Source organism: Eulemur rufifrons, chromosome 30, assembly GCF_041146395.1.
Source record: "Eulemur rufifrons isolate Redbay chromosome 30, OSU_ERuf_1, whole genome shotgun sequence".
NCBI classification, from domain to species: domain Eukaryota; kingdom Metazoa; phylum Chordata; class Mammalia; order Primates; family Lemuridae; genus Eulemur; species Eulemur rufifrons.
Window position 1 is genome coordinate 75,272,971 of NC_091012.1, and position 17,309 is coordinate 75,290,279.

The 17,309-nt window shown below is 34.4% G+C and overlaps 1 protein-coding gene across 2 annotated transcripts in view; it reads right to left on the bottom strand.

Annotated features, from left to right (window-relative positions):
* The window catches only part of PCDH11X (protocadherin 11 X-linked), a 765,380-nt gene that overhangs the window by 452,399 nt on the left and 295,672 nt on the right, over positions 1-17,309 (bottom strand). The window contains exon 4 of one of the 2 annotated variants that reach the window (XM_069463667.1): positions 8,421-8,504. The exons of the other annotated variant lie outside the window; for it this stretch is intronic. Coding sequence (XP_069319768.1) covers positions 8,421-8,504 — 84 coding nt within the window. The remainder of the gene's footprint in view (positions 1-8,420; positions 8,505-17,309) is intronic. 2 annotated transcript variants of the gene reach the window in all.

Here is a 17,309-nt window from a genome sequence, read left to right on the forward strand (position 1 = left end):
GGTAAGAGTATCAACGAGTGGAAAGTCTTCAGTTGTCCTATCCTATTTTCAATAACTTTAAGTTAATAAAAAAGAGCTCTATATCATAGAGAAGGGCTGACAACTGCAGAGAGATCAGGATGCTCTACAATGTATGCTAATAGGAATTATCAGCAGGAAATAACAGCAGGAGAGAAGGACTATCTAGTATAAAGTCAAAGAAAACAGAAAACAAAACAAAACAAAACAGAAAAATCTTTGAAGTCTCAGAGGCCTGCAACTTGCTAAATTGTTCCAGCATTTCTTCTCTGACAGTTGGGCACTAATATTAAACAGAAAACATTGACATTGCTACATGTGAGGCAGAATGTCTTCTAAAGAAACAAGCAAGCAAGCCTGGTACTTGCAAGCAGCCGACTTCATTTGAAAATGTATCAGATTTAGCCTGCGTGTACCAAGAACATTGATGGAATTCTGGAAGGCAGCAGTGACAATAGATGGCAAAGTAAAATAGCTTTACTTCTTGGGTCTCTTGTTCTGCCAAGTCCTACCATTCTACCTTTGCCAAAGAAGGGAAGGGAATCTGGAATGACAGATTCAATATTCACATTGAGTAATCTGCCAAAAGCATGAGGTGAAATCCTTTTATATCACACCAACGAGCACCCAGCAAGCAGCAGGCGGTTTGCTCTACAATTATACTGGAAATCAACAATTGATCTAATGATAATATAATAGACCTATAGATGAGATTTTGAAATGGTTCGGTTTTATTTTTACTATTTTTAAATTTAGCTCTAGATTACATCAGCAGGTGTATCAAAGCAACTAGCATTTGCTGCTATAGATCTGAGCAAACTCAGCGGTGTGTCTTCCAAGAGAATCTCTTTAATTTGCTTATAATAGTTCTAGATTAGTCCAAATGAAGTATTTTCAGCATATAATTTCATGCTGATTTGGGAAACTGACACATAAACTTGAATCAACTGGATTTGTGTTTCCTTCAGGAAAACTGACAAAATTATCAAAGAGGCAAAGACATGTGATGTGTCTGGCATTTATCTAGTCTTCCTCTATAGGTACTTCTAACGGTTCTCAACCTGCTCAATTGCAGGAGTTGAAAGCCAACTCTGCCTTGGGCCAGAACCAATCTGCATCATACTCGGTAGTATTTTAAGATGCTCATTCTCACTGCCTAAGTGCAAAATTTACTGCACTAGGGTGGCCATGAACACCTGAATGTCCATGTTTGCTAAGCCAATTTCACTTACCCAGTTTAAATGCCTTGGATGTTTTCTTGCTTCCTGTTTTTCCTTCTGATTTTTAGATGGAATTGGAAGAAAAAAAGAATACCTGCTTATTGAACACCTACTGTCTTCCTACTTTAGAGCTTTTATTGTGTTAACTTTTAAAGCTATTCTATGAGAATGATATAAATATCCCCAAGATAGAAACAGATGAAGAAGCATTCAAATAATTTGTCACTTGTCCCAGGCTCTACATATAGTTAATGGGATAGTCACTGGCTAGAGTCTTACTACAGAGAGATCCAAATAATATGGTTGCCTGATCGTAAGTATCAGCATTGCCTGCATATTTTTTCTACAGACTCTTTTCCTCCAGATCAGAAACTTTGGCTTCTGAAAGTTTATCCAAATATATCATATTCCCTCTTGGGCATTCTAATGTACGCTGCTGGCAACTCTTCTTTGAGGATCATAACTTCACCCCAAATGATGCCCCCAGCTTTATCCTCATCTATTCCTGGTGTTTACTCCTCTCTCAAGTGGCCTCCATTTCACTCCCAATGTGCCCACATGATAAACCAAATGATCAGCTTTTAGCACTTTGATTTCAGTGTCATCAACAAGGTTCTCTCTGTGATTACAAATACAATTTGTTTTGCTTCGGTACTAGGCATTGCTAGAAGACTTACACACAGATTCATGAGTCACAATCCAAAACTCTCTGTAAACAAATGATTCATATAATAAAATTATATTCATCCTTGATTTCTTCCATATATTTGAAAACTGAGAATCTATATTTTATTCATTTCAATTAATATTATATTTAATAGTATTTAAATTCTAAATTTTCCAAAGCCTCATAACCAGGAGATACAGACATCATAGTAGCAACCTTTTTTCAAAGTTGGTTGCCAATATTTTGTGGTCACAGAGCTCCAGAAAAATGGTCCCCATCTCTTTTGCTGTACATTCCTCTGCTGTGGGTGCTCACAAGCCTTTTGTTTGTGAACATGGCACCCATCTGCTATGCTACTGAGATTTATTAACATGCCATGGGAATCATGGGGTGTCAGGTTACAGCTGGGATACATGTTCACTGAGGAGCAATTCTGTATGAATATGATAAGAATGGAAGGCAGTGTATGACGGGCAAAGAGTGTGCACTTTAGAATCAGAACATTTATGTTTGAATCCCCCTGCCTAACACCTGCAAGCTGTGTAACCTTAGGCACATTATTTAACCTCTCCAAACCTCAGTTTCTTCAACTAAGGGGATATTAATAGCTACACCTCACCAAAGGTGCTGTAAAGACTGAAGAAAAGGAAGTAATTACTGTAAAGCACTTAGCATGATGCCTTTACTAATCACTTAAAAATAAAAGTTATTAATGATTAAAAGTACAATATTCTGCTAAAGGTCAAGAACCGTGACAAAATCTTAGGACTCTAATCGTAGAACAATGGTGAATATTTTCCATTTGTCTAAAAATAAAACCCTACACTTATAAATACTGTTGTCACTTCAGAGTAATTTTTTTAATTTAATTAGGCTTCCTACTGTGTAAAGTGTTACATTTAAACTTGGCTTGGTATTAATATTTAAAGCCTTCCACAGCATAACTCTTGAAGGTGAAAATAACTCTCCAAAGTTCCCAGATTAAACTTTGAAAATATTCTCATCTCAAATCCTTCTATGATAATAATTAGCTTATATTCCCAAATAACACATACTTTTCCATACAACATAGAGAAATCATAACAAAAAAAAAATAAATCCTGAATTTCCAACTAAAAGATAAGTGGGTTGGACTTTGCGGAAAACATTGAATTAAGAAGTATGTGGTTCAAAAAGGTTTTTTTTTTTTTAATACATAAGTGGGAATCTTAAAGATATTATCAAAATTATCATGTGATGTGAAACTATGGCTGGCAAGTAAAAGAAGTTAAATGGTATGTGCACCTTGGAAACTGTTGTGTGGTTTTATGACCCCAAAGAGTTTCTTTTTAAATATTTCTGCTGCTAATGACAAAGCATTCCAAGTGGCCCTACCGAGTAAACACATACTGAAATGAATTCAAAATGTTGTCAAAGTGTAGTCTAATATTTGATGATTTAATTATACATAGTCTAGGAAGGCTATTTTCTTGAATTATCTATTTTTTTTCCTTGCAGAAGAAACACAGACACTAATGTTGACCCTTAACCTGAGCATCAAAACTTCCCTGTGTCGTGTTTTATTTATAAACAAAACAAAAAAGCCTCAAACTTGTGGGACTCATTCTGTCAGCAATTGTATAGGCCATTTAGAATATGAAAGAATTATATAAGAGCTGATTTTATTTTATGAAAACTGATTAGCCCAACTCCTGTGGATTTCTTAACAGTACTGTGGTAAACTATAAGGCTAGTACAGCAATTCCTTCAATAAATGAATTTACTGCTAACATACTGAATTATTGATCCTGTTAGTCACTATTCCAAGATTAGAAGGTAATTCTTCAAAACTGTAGAAATTCTCACATTCTATCACTGTTAACTAGCTTTTCTCATCCTTCAAAAAGATTTTTATTAAGGATTAACATAGCAGATTTAATATTTCTAAAAACTGTATTTTTTTGGATTATTTCAACACCTTATATTCTTTATGGTCTGCATGTCTTATTGGTCTTTTCTTTTTACTCCAGCATCACTAAGGAGTCATGTTATTTTATCATATGCAAATATGGGTAGATGTTCTTTCAGCTGAATAGAAAATTATATTAGTTTAACACGAGAAAGAGCCTACTTTGGAAATATTTCTTGTTCTAGGGACAACCTTCCATTCTTGCTGTTCATTCTTGGTGAGAAATTATAACAGTGGTTAAGAAAATGAGCTTTGGAGCCAGAACCAGAGAGTTTGCACCTTGTCCTTGGTACTTACTTGCATCTTTCTGTGCCTCAATTTCCTCATCTATAAATTAGGGAAAACAACAGACTTAGTAATAGTTATAACTTTGTAGTGAGTATTAAAATGAGTTAATATTTTAATTCCTTAGAAAACTGCCTGGTACATAGTAAATTTATATAAGTTTTGTTACATAAAAGAAATAAATTCTATTGCCACATTTTACTTCCATCATCTTTCTCAAGTTATCATTTTTTCTACTTTCCTTATTTCTCCTGTATCCCCTCCCAGTGTTGGCACTATTTTATTTACTTTCTGTATCAGAATTCAGTAATGTTCTTTGTGGGAGACTTATGAGTTATTAGCCATTAAGATTTGGGGAGTTAAAGTTGAACAAGAGTTCCATTCTTCACTCCCACACATTCTACAGAAGTTGTCCAGTACTGTTGTTCCGAGATACTTATTTCTCAATTAAGACATGATTACAAAATATTTGTTTTTAATAAAGTACAGTTGTAGCCAAGATATTGTCTATGTTAATAATCAGAATACCGTCTTAGTAGAAGAGTTTTTTCACAAGCAAGGCAATTGCTATTGAAAGTCATAGAAAAACATGAAAAGACCCCAAGAAATATACCAATTTTATTTTGTTTCAGTTTTGACAATAGTATTCAGTTTTAGACTTGAGAATTACCATTGCTATGAATCAGAGGGAGGAAGGGTGGAGGAAGAACTTATGGAAGGGCAAAATATCAAGTCATTATAAATTGCCACATTACAAAAAAATAAGAACTCTATGCTAACATTTGTATACAGCATGTGCAAAGCTGATCAACCACCATTTGCCTCTCTATTGCCTCTAAGTACTGCACAGATGCATGCATGTTTGCTAAAGTGAATGTTTATGAACCCATTAGCCCCTGTACATTGAAAAGGTGCTCTGGGTATTTGATTTATTTTCTGATTAAAATTCATGTTAATTTTTGAAAATTTAATTTAGAACATCAAGATATGTACCCCAGTTGTGTATCTAAATATTTCTAAAGATTCTAACAAATATGTTAATTTTTCTTATAAAGAAATGGACACTATCATTTGATTTTCTTCACCCAAAGAATAAGCTGACCTATGACGTCATGGTTCGAATGTTATTTTAATTAGTTGAATATTGGCTTTTACAAGTAGGAATCATTCTGTTTTATGGAACACCATTGTAGCACTTGCCCATTTTTTTTAAAAAAAACTCTCGAAGTCACATCTGTATCATGAATTTTAATTAATCTGCATCTGAATGGTTGAGTGGGGCATTATCAAAATATTTAAACATTTCAGTGGAGGAACAGAAATAATTTAATTTTTAGATTGCACTCTAGTTTCAGTAGTTCCGATTTTCAGGAAGTTACTTTTTAAACCACCAAATGAATAATGGATATCTTGTTAAAGATGAGATATTTCATAAGGAATCATAAAAGCTTATTCATAAAACAAGTATTTTCCTTAAACTTTTCAAAGGTAAGCACAATGTTTATCAAGAACAAGACTGAAAAGTGCCTATCAGTACATACCCTATACACAGTAATACTATATACACAGTGTAAACCACCACTCTATGGTGTATCTTAAATTGCGATTGAAGCCTTAGGCAGTAAGGACAATTAAGACTGTCAGATACTTTCGAAAAAGAACCTCAAGTAAAGAGCACCCACTACGTAAGAAAGGATTGTGTCTCTAACAAGATTTTAACTTTGTTAACAAATGAAAGATTCAGTAATTGGTAAGAAATTAGTAGTGTTAATTATATGGCACTCCATTTCATAGAATACAATCAGAAGTAACTAATTGGCTAGATAAAATATTGCTGATTGAGTATCTTCTTATTCATGGAGGATAAGTGCTATATAACAACATCTAATTCCATCTAATTTCTAACTATTTATCCCAGTTATACCTTATTTTACACTGGTAGGTCAAATTTTTGGACTTTAAGGTACGTATTTTTAAATTGTATGTTTTTCTTCAAAAGTGCCATTCTGAAGACTGCTGCAATAGCTTTTTAATCAAAGAAGCATTAAACTGATAGTAAAATTCCGAGATACCTCTTGGATACAGATGTAGATGAGGTTGTTATATTATGCTCACCTTGTACTCTGCATCCTCACCAGTTTTCTTGAGAACGAATCAGAGGGGCATGAATTGAAAGTCAGAATTTGAAATTTGGCAAAACTTCACTAATTCAGACTTGAGTAATTTAAAACTTGTGACAATTTGGACAGGTCCTGGATTGCGATTTACCTTTACAAAATTAATCACTTCTTCCCACAGTGCATAAATTAATTCTGTAACTCTCCCTAAAAAGCATAAATTATCTCTGTGAAATATTGTAGGATGTTATTATTGTAGAACAAGTAGCTTTCATGAAATGCAGAAGCACACATGAAATAATAAATAATAAATGTGATTCTCCTTCCATTCCATTTGGGTTGTTTATCAAATGCAGTAGATCTGTACTTATGTATCTACATTTTCTGAAGTTATTTCTCTCCTAACAAATAAAAGACATTTAAAAATAACTAGGTAAAGGAAAATTTATGGTTATTAATTTGGCGCCCAAGGGGTCAGATTCAGGACCTTTTCCTTATTAACAACAGTAAATTAACCAATCACAGAATACCAAATAACATATGTGAACTACAAATAAAATCCTAGGCCCCCTGACAACTGAATGGACCTCCTCTTGGCCAAGCGTACATCAGAAAAACCTTAAAACTGAGTTCCTGGCCACGAAGGGAAGAGAGTTCAGAGGCACCTTGTTATATTTTCTCTCTTTTGGAGTTTAGATATAAAAATTGACCAGCATTAACGTTAAAACAAAGATCATAAGAATGAAAAAACAGACTCTTTGTGACAAGATGCTAAATTATTATTACAGGACCTGAGGCCATGCAAGGCAAAGGTTAAATGACACCTGCAGGCCATAAATTTGTCTAACAGATCACTAGTCTGTATATTGTGGCTTGTCTCTGATTAACAGACATTCTTATCTTAATTTAAAACAGTCTAAGCCTTTAGACAAAGCTTTATTTCTTTAACCAATTACAAATCAAAGAATCTTTGAATCCACCTACAACCCCTCAGCCCCCCAGATATCCCTTCTTTGTTCCAAAGAAACCAATATATACCTTCCATGTATTGATTTACGATTTCACCTGCAATTCCTGTCTCTTTAAAATATTTAAAACCAGCCTGTATCCCAACCACCTTAGGATCACTTAAGCCTTCTTTGCTATGAATCCCCAGGGCCAACAGTCACACATTCTCATCTAAGAATAAACCTCTTTAAATTATTTTACAGTTTGGGTTTTTTTCAGCTAGCACATATAAATGTTTAGAAATTGGTGTCCTCACTCTATCTTTTAAAAGTCCCCTTAAAGCCTATACTAGGAAAACAAATTGGAACAGATTTGTCAGTCACATTTTGAGCTGTCCTGATTGAAATAAGTAAAAGTGGCTTCTTCAAAAATATACCTTATAAATTAATTTTTTAAAAACAAATTCAGACTGGCTGGACGTAGTGGCTCACACCTATAATCCTAGCACTTTGAGAGGCTGAGGCAGGAGGATCACTAGAGCTCAGGAGTTCGAGATCAGCCTGAGCAAGAGTGATAACGCTTCTCTATTAAAAATAGTAAAAATTAGCCGGGTGTGGTGGTGTGTGCCTGTAGTCCCAGCTACTCGTGAGGCTGAGGCAGGAGGATTGCCTGAGCCCAGGAGTTTGAGGTTCCTGTGAGCTAGGCTGATACCAGGGCATTCTAGCCCGGGCGACAGAGTGAAACTCTGTCTCAAAAACAAAAAAAGACAAAAAAAAATTCAAACTGGTTTACCCCAGAACTAATTTGTTTTAGGAAGTTTTACTAAATTTTGCCTAATTGACATAAAAACAAATTGCACCAGATGCAATTTGTGGTAAACTTAAATTTAAGACATATTATGAAATAGCAATTCTTAATTTTTTTTCAATCCATGATCCTAGAATCAGGTTTAATAATCAGTGGAATAAATGATCATTTAGAGGTGCTTTTAGAGGAATGCTTGTACCTGATCCAACAAATTAACTCCACTGTTATTACCAAAGCACACTAGAAACATACATTTACTGTCTTATTTTCAACACTAGAGTTCAGCACAAAATCGCCTGAAGAAACTTCATGGAACACACATTGCATACACTACTTAAGAGTATTTCTTATAAATTCATAAAAGTTATTTTTTTTAAATAGGGAGGGAAAATCAAGTTTTTCTTTCATACCTGTGGTTGGGGATGAATCCAGACCTCCACAGTTGTTGTTGACTCTTTCATGGGGGTGTGAGATCGTACAACCTCCGTCATTGACTTTAGAAGGGAAAAACAAAATAGAAGTATTTTTAAGCTGTATGTTAAAAGTAAAAAACACAGTGCATTTCACATAAACAGGTATCTAAATTAGTGCCAGGGGAAATTATCTCTTTCTAGACATCATAGTTTATTTATTCAACAAGTAGCTATTGAGGGTTTACAATGTGCTAGGCACAGCTCTAGGTACTGAAAATAAAAAAAGAGAGAGACAAAAAAATAAAAAGAAAAAAGAAAAGAAATTCCTTTTCTCATCGAGTTTACACTTCAGTGTTCTATTAAATATATCAGTGGAATTATGGAGAAAAATTTAAAATATTTAAATGGATGAAGTTTAAGTGGGAGAGACTTTCAGTCCAATGCTTTTACAACTCAATGGCTTTAAGAGCTGTATTTGTGAATGCACCATTTTTTTTCAAATTAAAATCTATTCTGGGCCAGGTGCAGTGGCTCACACCTGTAATCCTAGCACTCTGGGAGGCCGAGGTGGGTCGATAGTTTGAGCTCAGGAGTTCAAGACCAGCCTGAACAAGAACGAGACCCTGTCTCTACTAAAAAAATAGAAAGAAATTAGCCAAACACCCACTAAAATATATACAAAAAATTAGCCGGGCATGATGGCACATGCCTGTTGTCCCAGCTACTCGGGAGGCTGAGGCAGAAGGATCGCTTAAGCCCAGGAGTTTGAGGTTGCTGTGAGCTAGGCTGATGCCGTGGCACTCTAGCCCAGGCAACAGAGTAAGATTCTGTCTCAAAAGAAAAAAAAAAAATCTATTCTGGGTATGCCACCACAACAAAAATTTATTATCTGCCATAAAAAGATATTTAATAGATGTGATAAATGCTAAAGAATTTATGAACCAATACACAGTTGTTATCCTACCAACCCAGAGCAATTATCAAAGTCTTGGAAAGATGATGTCTGTTTTCATTTAATTTGCCTCAGGAGTATGTTCTCTGTTTTTAAAATATTGAATATATATGATATTCATTTTCTGTGTATCTGATTTTAACATATGGGGTAAAGGATTTGGTAAAAAGTTATTTGTTCTGTGAAAGGGGAAGATTTTTCAAAGGAGCTAGGAAAACTGAACTCAGTGAGTATTATAACAGACTAGTCACTCCTCCTCCCATAGATATGGAAGGGAAATATTTACAGTGGGGAATATGTAACAGAGGGCATGGCCTGAAAAAAATGGCAAAAATATTTTCTGTCTCTTTAAAACATCCTCCATTCCTTTTGAGAACTAAAACCTGCATCCCTGTTTCAGGCCAGTGGTTGGAAGGGTCAGAGTAATATCTTTTGTTCTTTGTGCTACAGGAGATGGCTCAGCCCTGACCTGGCAGAGGGAGGTCCTGAGTGGAGGTCATGGAATTGTCTTCAGTGAGATGTAATGGAGATGGGACATAAGGATCATCAACTGTAGTTGAACAGCAATTGCCCAAAGCTGAGACCCCACCCTTTAAGAGTTCTGTATTTCTGCTTATTGTTAGGATGATGGCATTTCAGACAGTAGTCTCCATCCTCCTCATTTTCCAGCAAATTAATAAATCTTCTCTTTCCTTCTCCTCAAACCACTTATACTTGTTCTTCTGATGTGGCATTGTGGACAACTGCCATGCTTTCTGTAACACTATCAGATGCTTTTGTGCAACAACAGCAGAGTTGAGCAGTTGTAGCAGAGACCTTATATCACATTGTCATGATTTTGCACTGCTGTTTGGTGCACTACAAATTGCAGTGATGGAGTTATAACTTGACAGGATTTTAAGTGCCACATGTATTGCCTTGCCATGACAGTTTATTTCATTTATTTATTACCAGTGCGTGCCCTTTATGTCAAAACAAGAAAAGAAGAGAAAATCAGATTTGGAACAATACACTTCAAAGGCAATTGAGTAAGAATTATTTTGTTATCGAATTAAATGGTAAATCATGTTTATTATGCAATGACACTATAGCTGTGACAAAAAGAATACAATGTGCATTGACATTATGAGACTGAGCCCTTATCACAATATTCCAATTCACAGGAAAGCAAGTCAGAAGCATTAGAAAATTAAAAAGAAACATCTCATCACAGCAGAATTTCTTCACAAAAATAAAAAAAAAATGAAAATGAGGCTAGGACTAAAGTAAATTTCTGAAAGGCTCATTTGTTAGCCAAACAAAGAAAGTGAATTAAATCATGTTTGCTTACAACGCCTGAATAAATGTATCTAGAAAAAATAAACTTAAGACTATTAGCCTTTTGGCAAATACAGTAACTGAAAAATTGAGAACATTGAGAGCAGTATTAATAGTGAATTAAAAAAACAAGGGCAAATAATTTTGAGTAGATTCCTTGTCTTAATTTAACAGATGTTACCAACATTGCTCAGTTGTTATTATGTGAGGAAGGAATGCCAAGTTTGAAGTGACTGAAGAATTAGCCTCTATGAATAGTCTGTGTGGAACAGAACAGACAAGAATAACTTCAAAGAAGTTAAAAAGCTAATTCAGTACAACCTGAAGTGGGATTTGCTAAGAAGTGTTACTACTGATGGTGGGTAAAATATGTATGAGGCTTAAAGAAGCTTAGTTTAACAAAACAAAGCTTGCAAAAATATAAAATGTTCGAAGTCTATGGCTACTTATTGTATTATACATCAGTGAGGTACTTTGTGGAAAATATTTGAATCTATCATGTGTTATTTAACCAGTTAAATCAATAGTAAACTTCATTCAATATTGTGAACTGAATCATTGTAATTCTCTGAATTTTTGTCAAAAATGCAAGCTAAATATTTTGACTTGCCCTACCAAATAAGTAGTTGAATGGCTTAGCTATGACAAAGTTTTATGAAGATATTTTGAGCTTGGGCCCAAGACTGCAATTTTACTGAAATAGACACAGCACCTTCAATCACTATCCTCAGTGAATCACTTTGGAAATTGATATTTGCTGCAGACTTGATAATGTCTCGTAATAAATAAACCTACAATTACAAGGCAAAACAGAGCTTATATGTGAAACTTAAAGTCATTTTGACAACTAAAGTTGTTTGAATCACAAGTAATATCAAGCTGCTTTATACACTCCAGCACTTCAAAAATTAAAATAAGAAACAAAATTTCCATTTCCACACAAATTTGCAATGAGATGTGACAAATATGCAATTGAGCAGATTTACCTAACCTTCAACTGGAAATGATTAATTTTCAATATAGTGGTATGCTAAGTGGCAAATTAAGAAAAGAATCTAATACAATTCTTCAAATGCAGATATCTAATTTCCTTTCTTTTGGATATATAGCCAGCAGTGGAACTGCTGGATCATATGGTAGACCTATTTGTAGTTTTTTGAGGAACCACCATACTGTTTTCTAGTGACTGTGCTAATTTACATTCCCGCTAACAGTATACTTGTGTTCTCCTTTCTCCACATCCTTTCCAGCATCTGTTATTTTTTGTCTTTTTGAAAATAGCCATTTTAACTGGTGTGAGATGATATGTTATTGTGGTTTTAATTTGGGTTTCCCTGATGATTAGAGATGTGGAGCACTTCAGGGATTAATAAGCAGAATATATAAGAAACTCACAACTCAATAGCACAAAACAAAGAATCTGATTTAAAAAATGAGCAAAAGATATGAGTAGATATTTCTAAAAAGACATACAAATGGCCAACAGGTACGTTTAACCCTTTTTTAAACCAAGTCTATTAGAATTGCATTTCCCATCACATTTTAAGCATCTAATTTAAACATTCTCTGTCAACCATAAGCAGTTCCATGGCTGCTGGGCTGCCCTCTGTCAAACACATAATGCTGTTACCACCCGACCAGGTTCATTGCCCACTGCCCAAGAGGAAGCCAATACAGCAGTTGTTAAAGCAGAGAAAGGGTTTAATTCTGAATAGCACTAATTGGGAAGATGGAAGGAATTTCTCAAATCCGCCTCCCCAAGAATTTGGGAGACAAAGTTTTTAAAGACAGTTTGGTTGGCCAAGGATTAGGCAGTTAGGTTTGCTAATAGTCTAAGATTGGGGCAAAATTATAGGGGTTTAGAAATCATGCTTCATTTCCTGGGGTCATAATTCCAGTTGAGCCAATTTCTTGGTATAGACCACTGGTCTGGGTGGGTCAGCCAATCCACTGGAATGCAGGACTTGGAAGATATCTCAGAATCTACCTTTAGGTTTCAAAAAGGCTTATCTATGGAGAGAGTCAAGAATCTTTATGACTACCAGCTACGGGACTCCAGAGTAGCGACCCCTACCCCAGTTCTCACCTTACACCCCTTTATTGATTTGTGTAAAGGGCCATTTCAGTGCTGCATTCAAATGTCCATTGAATTAAGTAGGGATGGTATTTTAGGTGGTAAAAGGTTTAAAGCTATGTAGATGTAACTTGTCCGTTTAAATTTGGCAAAATTTGTCTGCCTTATAACACCCTTTGGTATTCAAATATTAGAAAAATTTTATTGAAATTTGTCTTGTACAAAAATAAGAACTTAAAGGTAAAATAACACTCCCATCTCTGCCAACGTTCTCCTTATCACTCCTCCACCTCCTACTGAAATCCCACAGTTATAAGACTAAGAACTAATCTAATAGAAGACCTCCAATATACAGAACTGCTGAGGATTAACTATAATGCAAGTGAAAGAAATGAAAATTGCAGGAAATCTTAGTGCTCAAATACATTTATGCCTGACTGCTTTAAGAAAATGAAATATGTTTCATCAGTGAACACCTGAGAAATAAAATGTAGATCTGCATTTCTGTTTCCTTACATGTACTATACACTGCACCAAACCGTATCTTCCCTTTTATGGAATTAGATGTCAAGCTGTCAAGAAAAGAGTAAAATGCTTTATAATAATCACAGTCTTTGTAGATTTAAGCCTCATTTTAATCCAGTTCATATTAAGACAGTGCTCAGTGCCAAAAAGTGAGAAGTGCGTCTTACCAATGATCTTAAAGAGTTTTGAGAAGTGTCACTGGCATTATTGCTAATAATAAAAATAATTCTTCCAAGGGAAGGATGGATAGATATTGGATCTTATTATTATTCCTGAGTTAGAGATTACTAGTTCATAGTTTAGACATTGGAAGGGAATTTGACGTTGTTTAAAATTGCATTAACTCCTTCAAGCACGAATGCACTATTTCATCAGTGATTCCTTGTTGGCCTAAAGAAATAGACATATGTAAAAGAAAAGGTGTTCATTTATATTATTTCACACCTTTTAGAATTTAGGAATTTCATGACTTAAAAACTTTCTATAATCTACTTGTATGATTTTATTTATGGAGGAGGTGGGAAGAGACTGGCTTATAGGGAGCATTGATTCAGAGTAAATGACCAAAATTCTATTAAATCTCCCACAGCGTTTTGTCCAAAGCAAGAAGAAGATGTTAAGCCAAATTTCCATTCACAGAAATGTGAATTATAGCTCAAAATATATACAATGATATAGCCTTGCAATAAATGGGGAAAGAAAAATATTTTCAGCTTCCAAAGGACTTAGTCTTTCATGAAAATAATAAGAAACTGTTACAGGTGACCTAAAAGAGTAAAATTCACTTCCCAAAATATAATAGCCTTGTTAAAAAAAAAGACTTATGAAGCAAGATAATTTGATTTAACTTTCTAAATCTGGCAGGTCCTTCTTTGCCGTTCTCAAATGTTTTCCTGACAGTGTCACACAGAATTTGAGCTTTAGATTAACTGCATTCTTTAACCTGACTAATCCCAAAGCTGCTGGACAAGGTAAACCCAGACTGATTCTGTGAATGTTTTAAGGAGAAATGTGAAAGTATCCTTTTCTTCTATCAGAAATTTTATTGCAGCTCAAACCTAATGGTAAAAAAATCATCCTTAGAACAAGATCATGCTATTTCTGATTACAGCCTTAATGTTACATTTTTGTTCCAAAATCTAGCAAAAAGAGAATCCAGAGAAGCTTCAGTGTATTAAGCAATTACATTTCTTTCTCAAATGCAACAGATTTTCCACTAGAAATGGGAGTATGGTGCCATTTTCCAGGTAATCATACCCACCCCAGTAATCTCAAGTTTTATGGAGATGTGACATTCTAAATCATCACAGTCATCACTTTACTTCGGCTACCAAAGGCTACAAATGAGTTTAACTGATAGATCATTGTTATTTTACCGCTGTATCGTTGGCATATTTATGGGTTAAGGGAAAAGACAGTACTCTCAAACAAGCATGTGAGACTATTTTTTTGGAGAGTCCTATGTAATATCTAGCACAATGATATGTGCCTAAAGACATGTAAGTATGTGGGTGATGCTTCTAGTGATTACATTTATAAAAACTTTCCCTCATTCTCATTTCCTTCCTTATAAGAATCAAGATTCTTACTATGGAAATATTATTCATCAAAACTATGGCAAAGTTTATAAATATGAAGTGTAACTGGATGCTTATTTTTGCCCATGACATATACAGATGAATAATTTCCATTAAAAGTTTGGATACAATATCAACTTTAAATTTTTATAATAAATTACAGGGCACATTTTCAATTGCAGTGAATATACTCCAGAGATTTTATGAAATAGGAGAAACTCTCAGTTAATTACTACTTTCCTTAATGCTTCGTAAGGTCCTCCTGGCATGCCTTTCTGACATATATTTAGCAAAAGTGGTAGGCAATATTTAAGTACAGAAAGATAAATATTTAAAAGAAACTAAAATCTACTCAACAATATGGTGCAACAATGGAAAGGATAGGGCCTTTGGAATCTGGCTGTACTGTCTACTAGTTTTGTGAATTGTCAAGTTATTTAAGATGACTCTCAGTTTCATCATCTCTGAAATGAGTATAATAATATGAGCCTCATAGTATCATTGTATGATACCGCGTTACTATAATAAAGTACCAATCACTTTATAATTATCTCCTTGATTTGCACTATTATGGCTGTATCTTCTCTAACAACATGTAACAGAAGCCATCTAGAGCCATCCACCACATAATTCATTCATATTCTCTCTCTCTCTCTCTCTCATTCTTTCCTAAGTGAAACCATCACTTCAATACAAAAGAAAGGGCCTGAGCTGCCCTACCAGTGGAGAAAGCTGGCCCCACAATCTTTTATTCTCACTCACAAATGAGCCTCAATTCTCATCAGTAAGGTACTACGAAGCACCTAGAAATTTTTGAAACTAGAAATTCCAATTACTTACACAGGTTTTTTTCTGTATATCTGAAAAAAAAAATTACCACTGCTGCAGTAAATAGCACAGTAATGTGATGGGTGAGGGTGGTGGGAATAGGGAAGGTGGACATTAATTATCCTTTACTTTTTCTAATTGTTAAGTAAACTTTAATTGGGAGAAGCCTCTTTTGATTAGAGATAAATTCCTCCTACTCAGGTAAAAATAAGTTTTTTGTGTGTGAATTTCATTGAAATTTCAAAAATAAGTTGGTTTTTAAAACTGGAGACCCTTCAGAACATAAAATTTGAGGACCAATACGAACTACATGTAGGAATGTGTACAGTAAGGATAAAGAATACATTTTAAGTCAAATTGAAAGAAAAATTGACTATTGAACGTTTAAAATGAATTGTCCAGTTAAAATGTTATAAAATGCATCTAAATTTTCTTAAAAATCAAGAAAATTTTGGGGGTAGAGGCAAGAAGGAGAGGAATTGGATTAAACAATTTTAAACATGAAGCTTGATATTTGGTATTTGGTTTAAATTTTCAAGTATCCTTAAGATACTCTGTTTCCTAAAAGTACTATATAGGTTACATGCTTGAAGAAATATGACAACTTTAAGCTTTTTTAAAAGGTTACACAGAGTAAAGCGTTCCCATATAAACTCACAAACTGAATTTTTACCATGTTTTTTGGCAATGAGGCTAGGCCAAAATATACACAATTTACTAATGTTTCCTGTCCACAGGTAATTGGTACACATTTGTCATAATTAAAGGGACATACAAACCTATGTTTATCAGCATTCAGGCACAGCCAGGAACATTGTGAATCTGAAACACTTTGTGTCCTATGATTAATCTTCCTTTATTGTTTGTGTGTTTTTGTTTTGTTTTATTTGTTTTGTGTTTTACTTGCAGAATAGCATCAAGAGACATGATTTCTAAATACAAAGCATAATATTATAGCCATGGGTGGAATGTTGAGAAATAATTTAATATCAGGTTATTATATAAAATTTAAGACTATATTTTTTCTAAGATAACTGCCATCATCAAAGCTACAATGATGAAGTCTTAAGAAAAAAAGTGTAGCATTATTCCATAGGCTTATCCAATATTTTCCAGACTGATCTGAGTCCCTCTGAAATGGTTTAGCATCACAAGAAAATGTGGATCCTCCTTCTGGATGTTGTTAGACCCAAGAGAAATGTGGCAAAAAGAGAGCAGTAATTTGGAAGGGATACATTCATTTATCCATAAAGATTCCAAGGGTTCTGCCAAAAGCAAACAGCTATTTTGAAGTTGTCTTCAAGGGTGACAAATCACCAGGTGGAAAAATAAACAAGCTGGGAGCACTTAATTAGATCTTTTATCTTAATTATTAACTCAAGTGTGTGTGTGTGTATGTGTGTTTAGGGAAGGGGAAATGTTATACAATAGGGATGAATTAACACTTAGAAAGCTCAGAGGTTTAACAAAACCTGACATGAGATTTGCCAGATGGTTTGGTACCGGATTGTAAAACTTGAAACTAATCTTCATTTAAGAGTTTTAATGGTTGTATGTCTCTTATAAAGCCTCTTGCTCTTCTGCTAGGGTGATTCTGCAAAATTATAGATCAG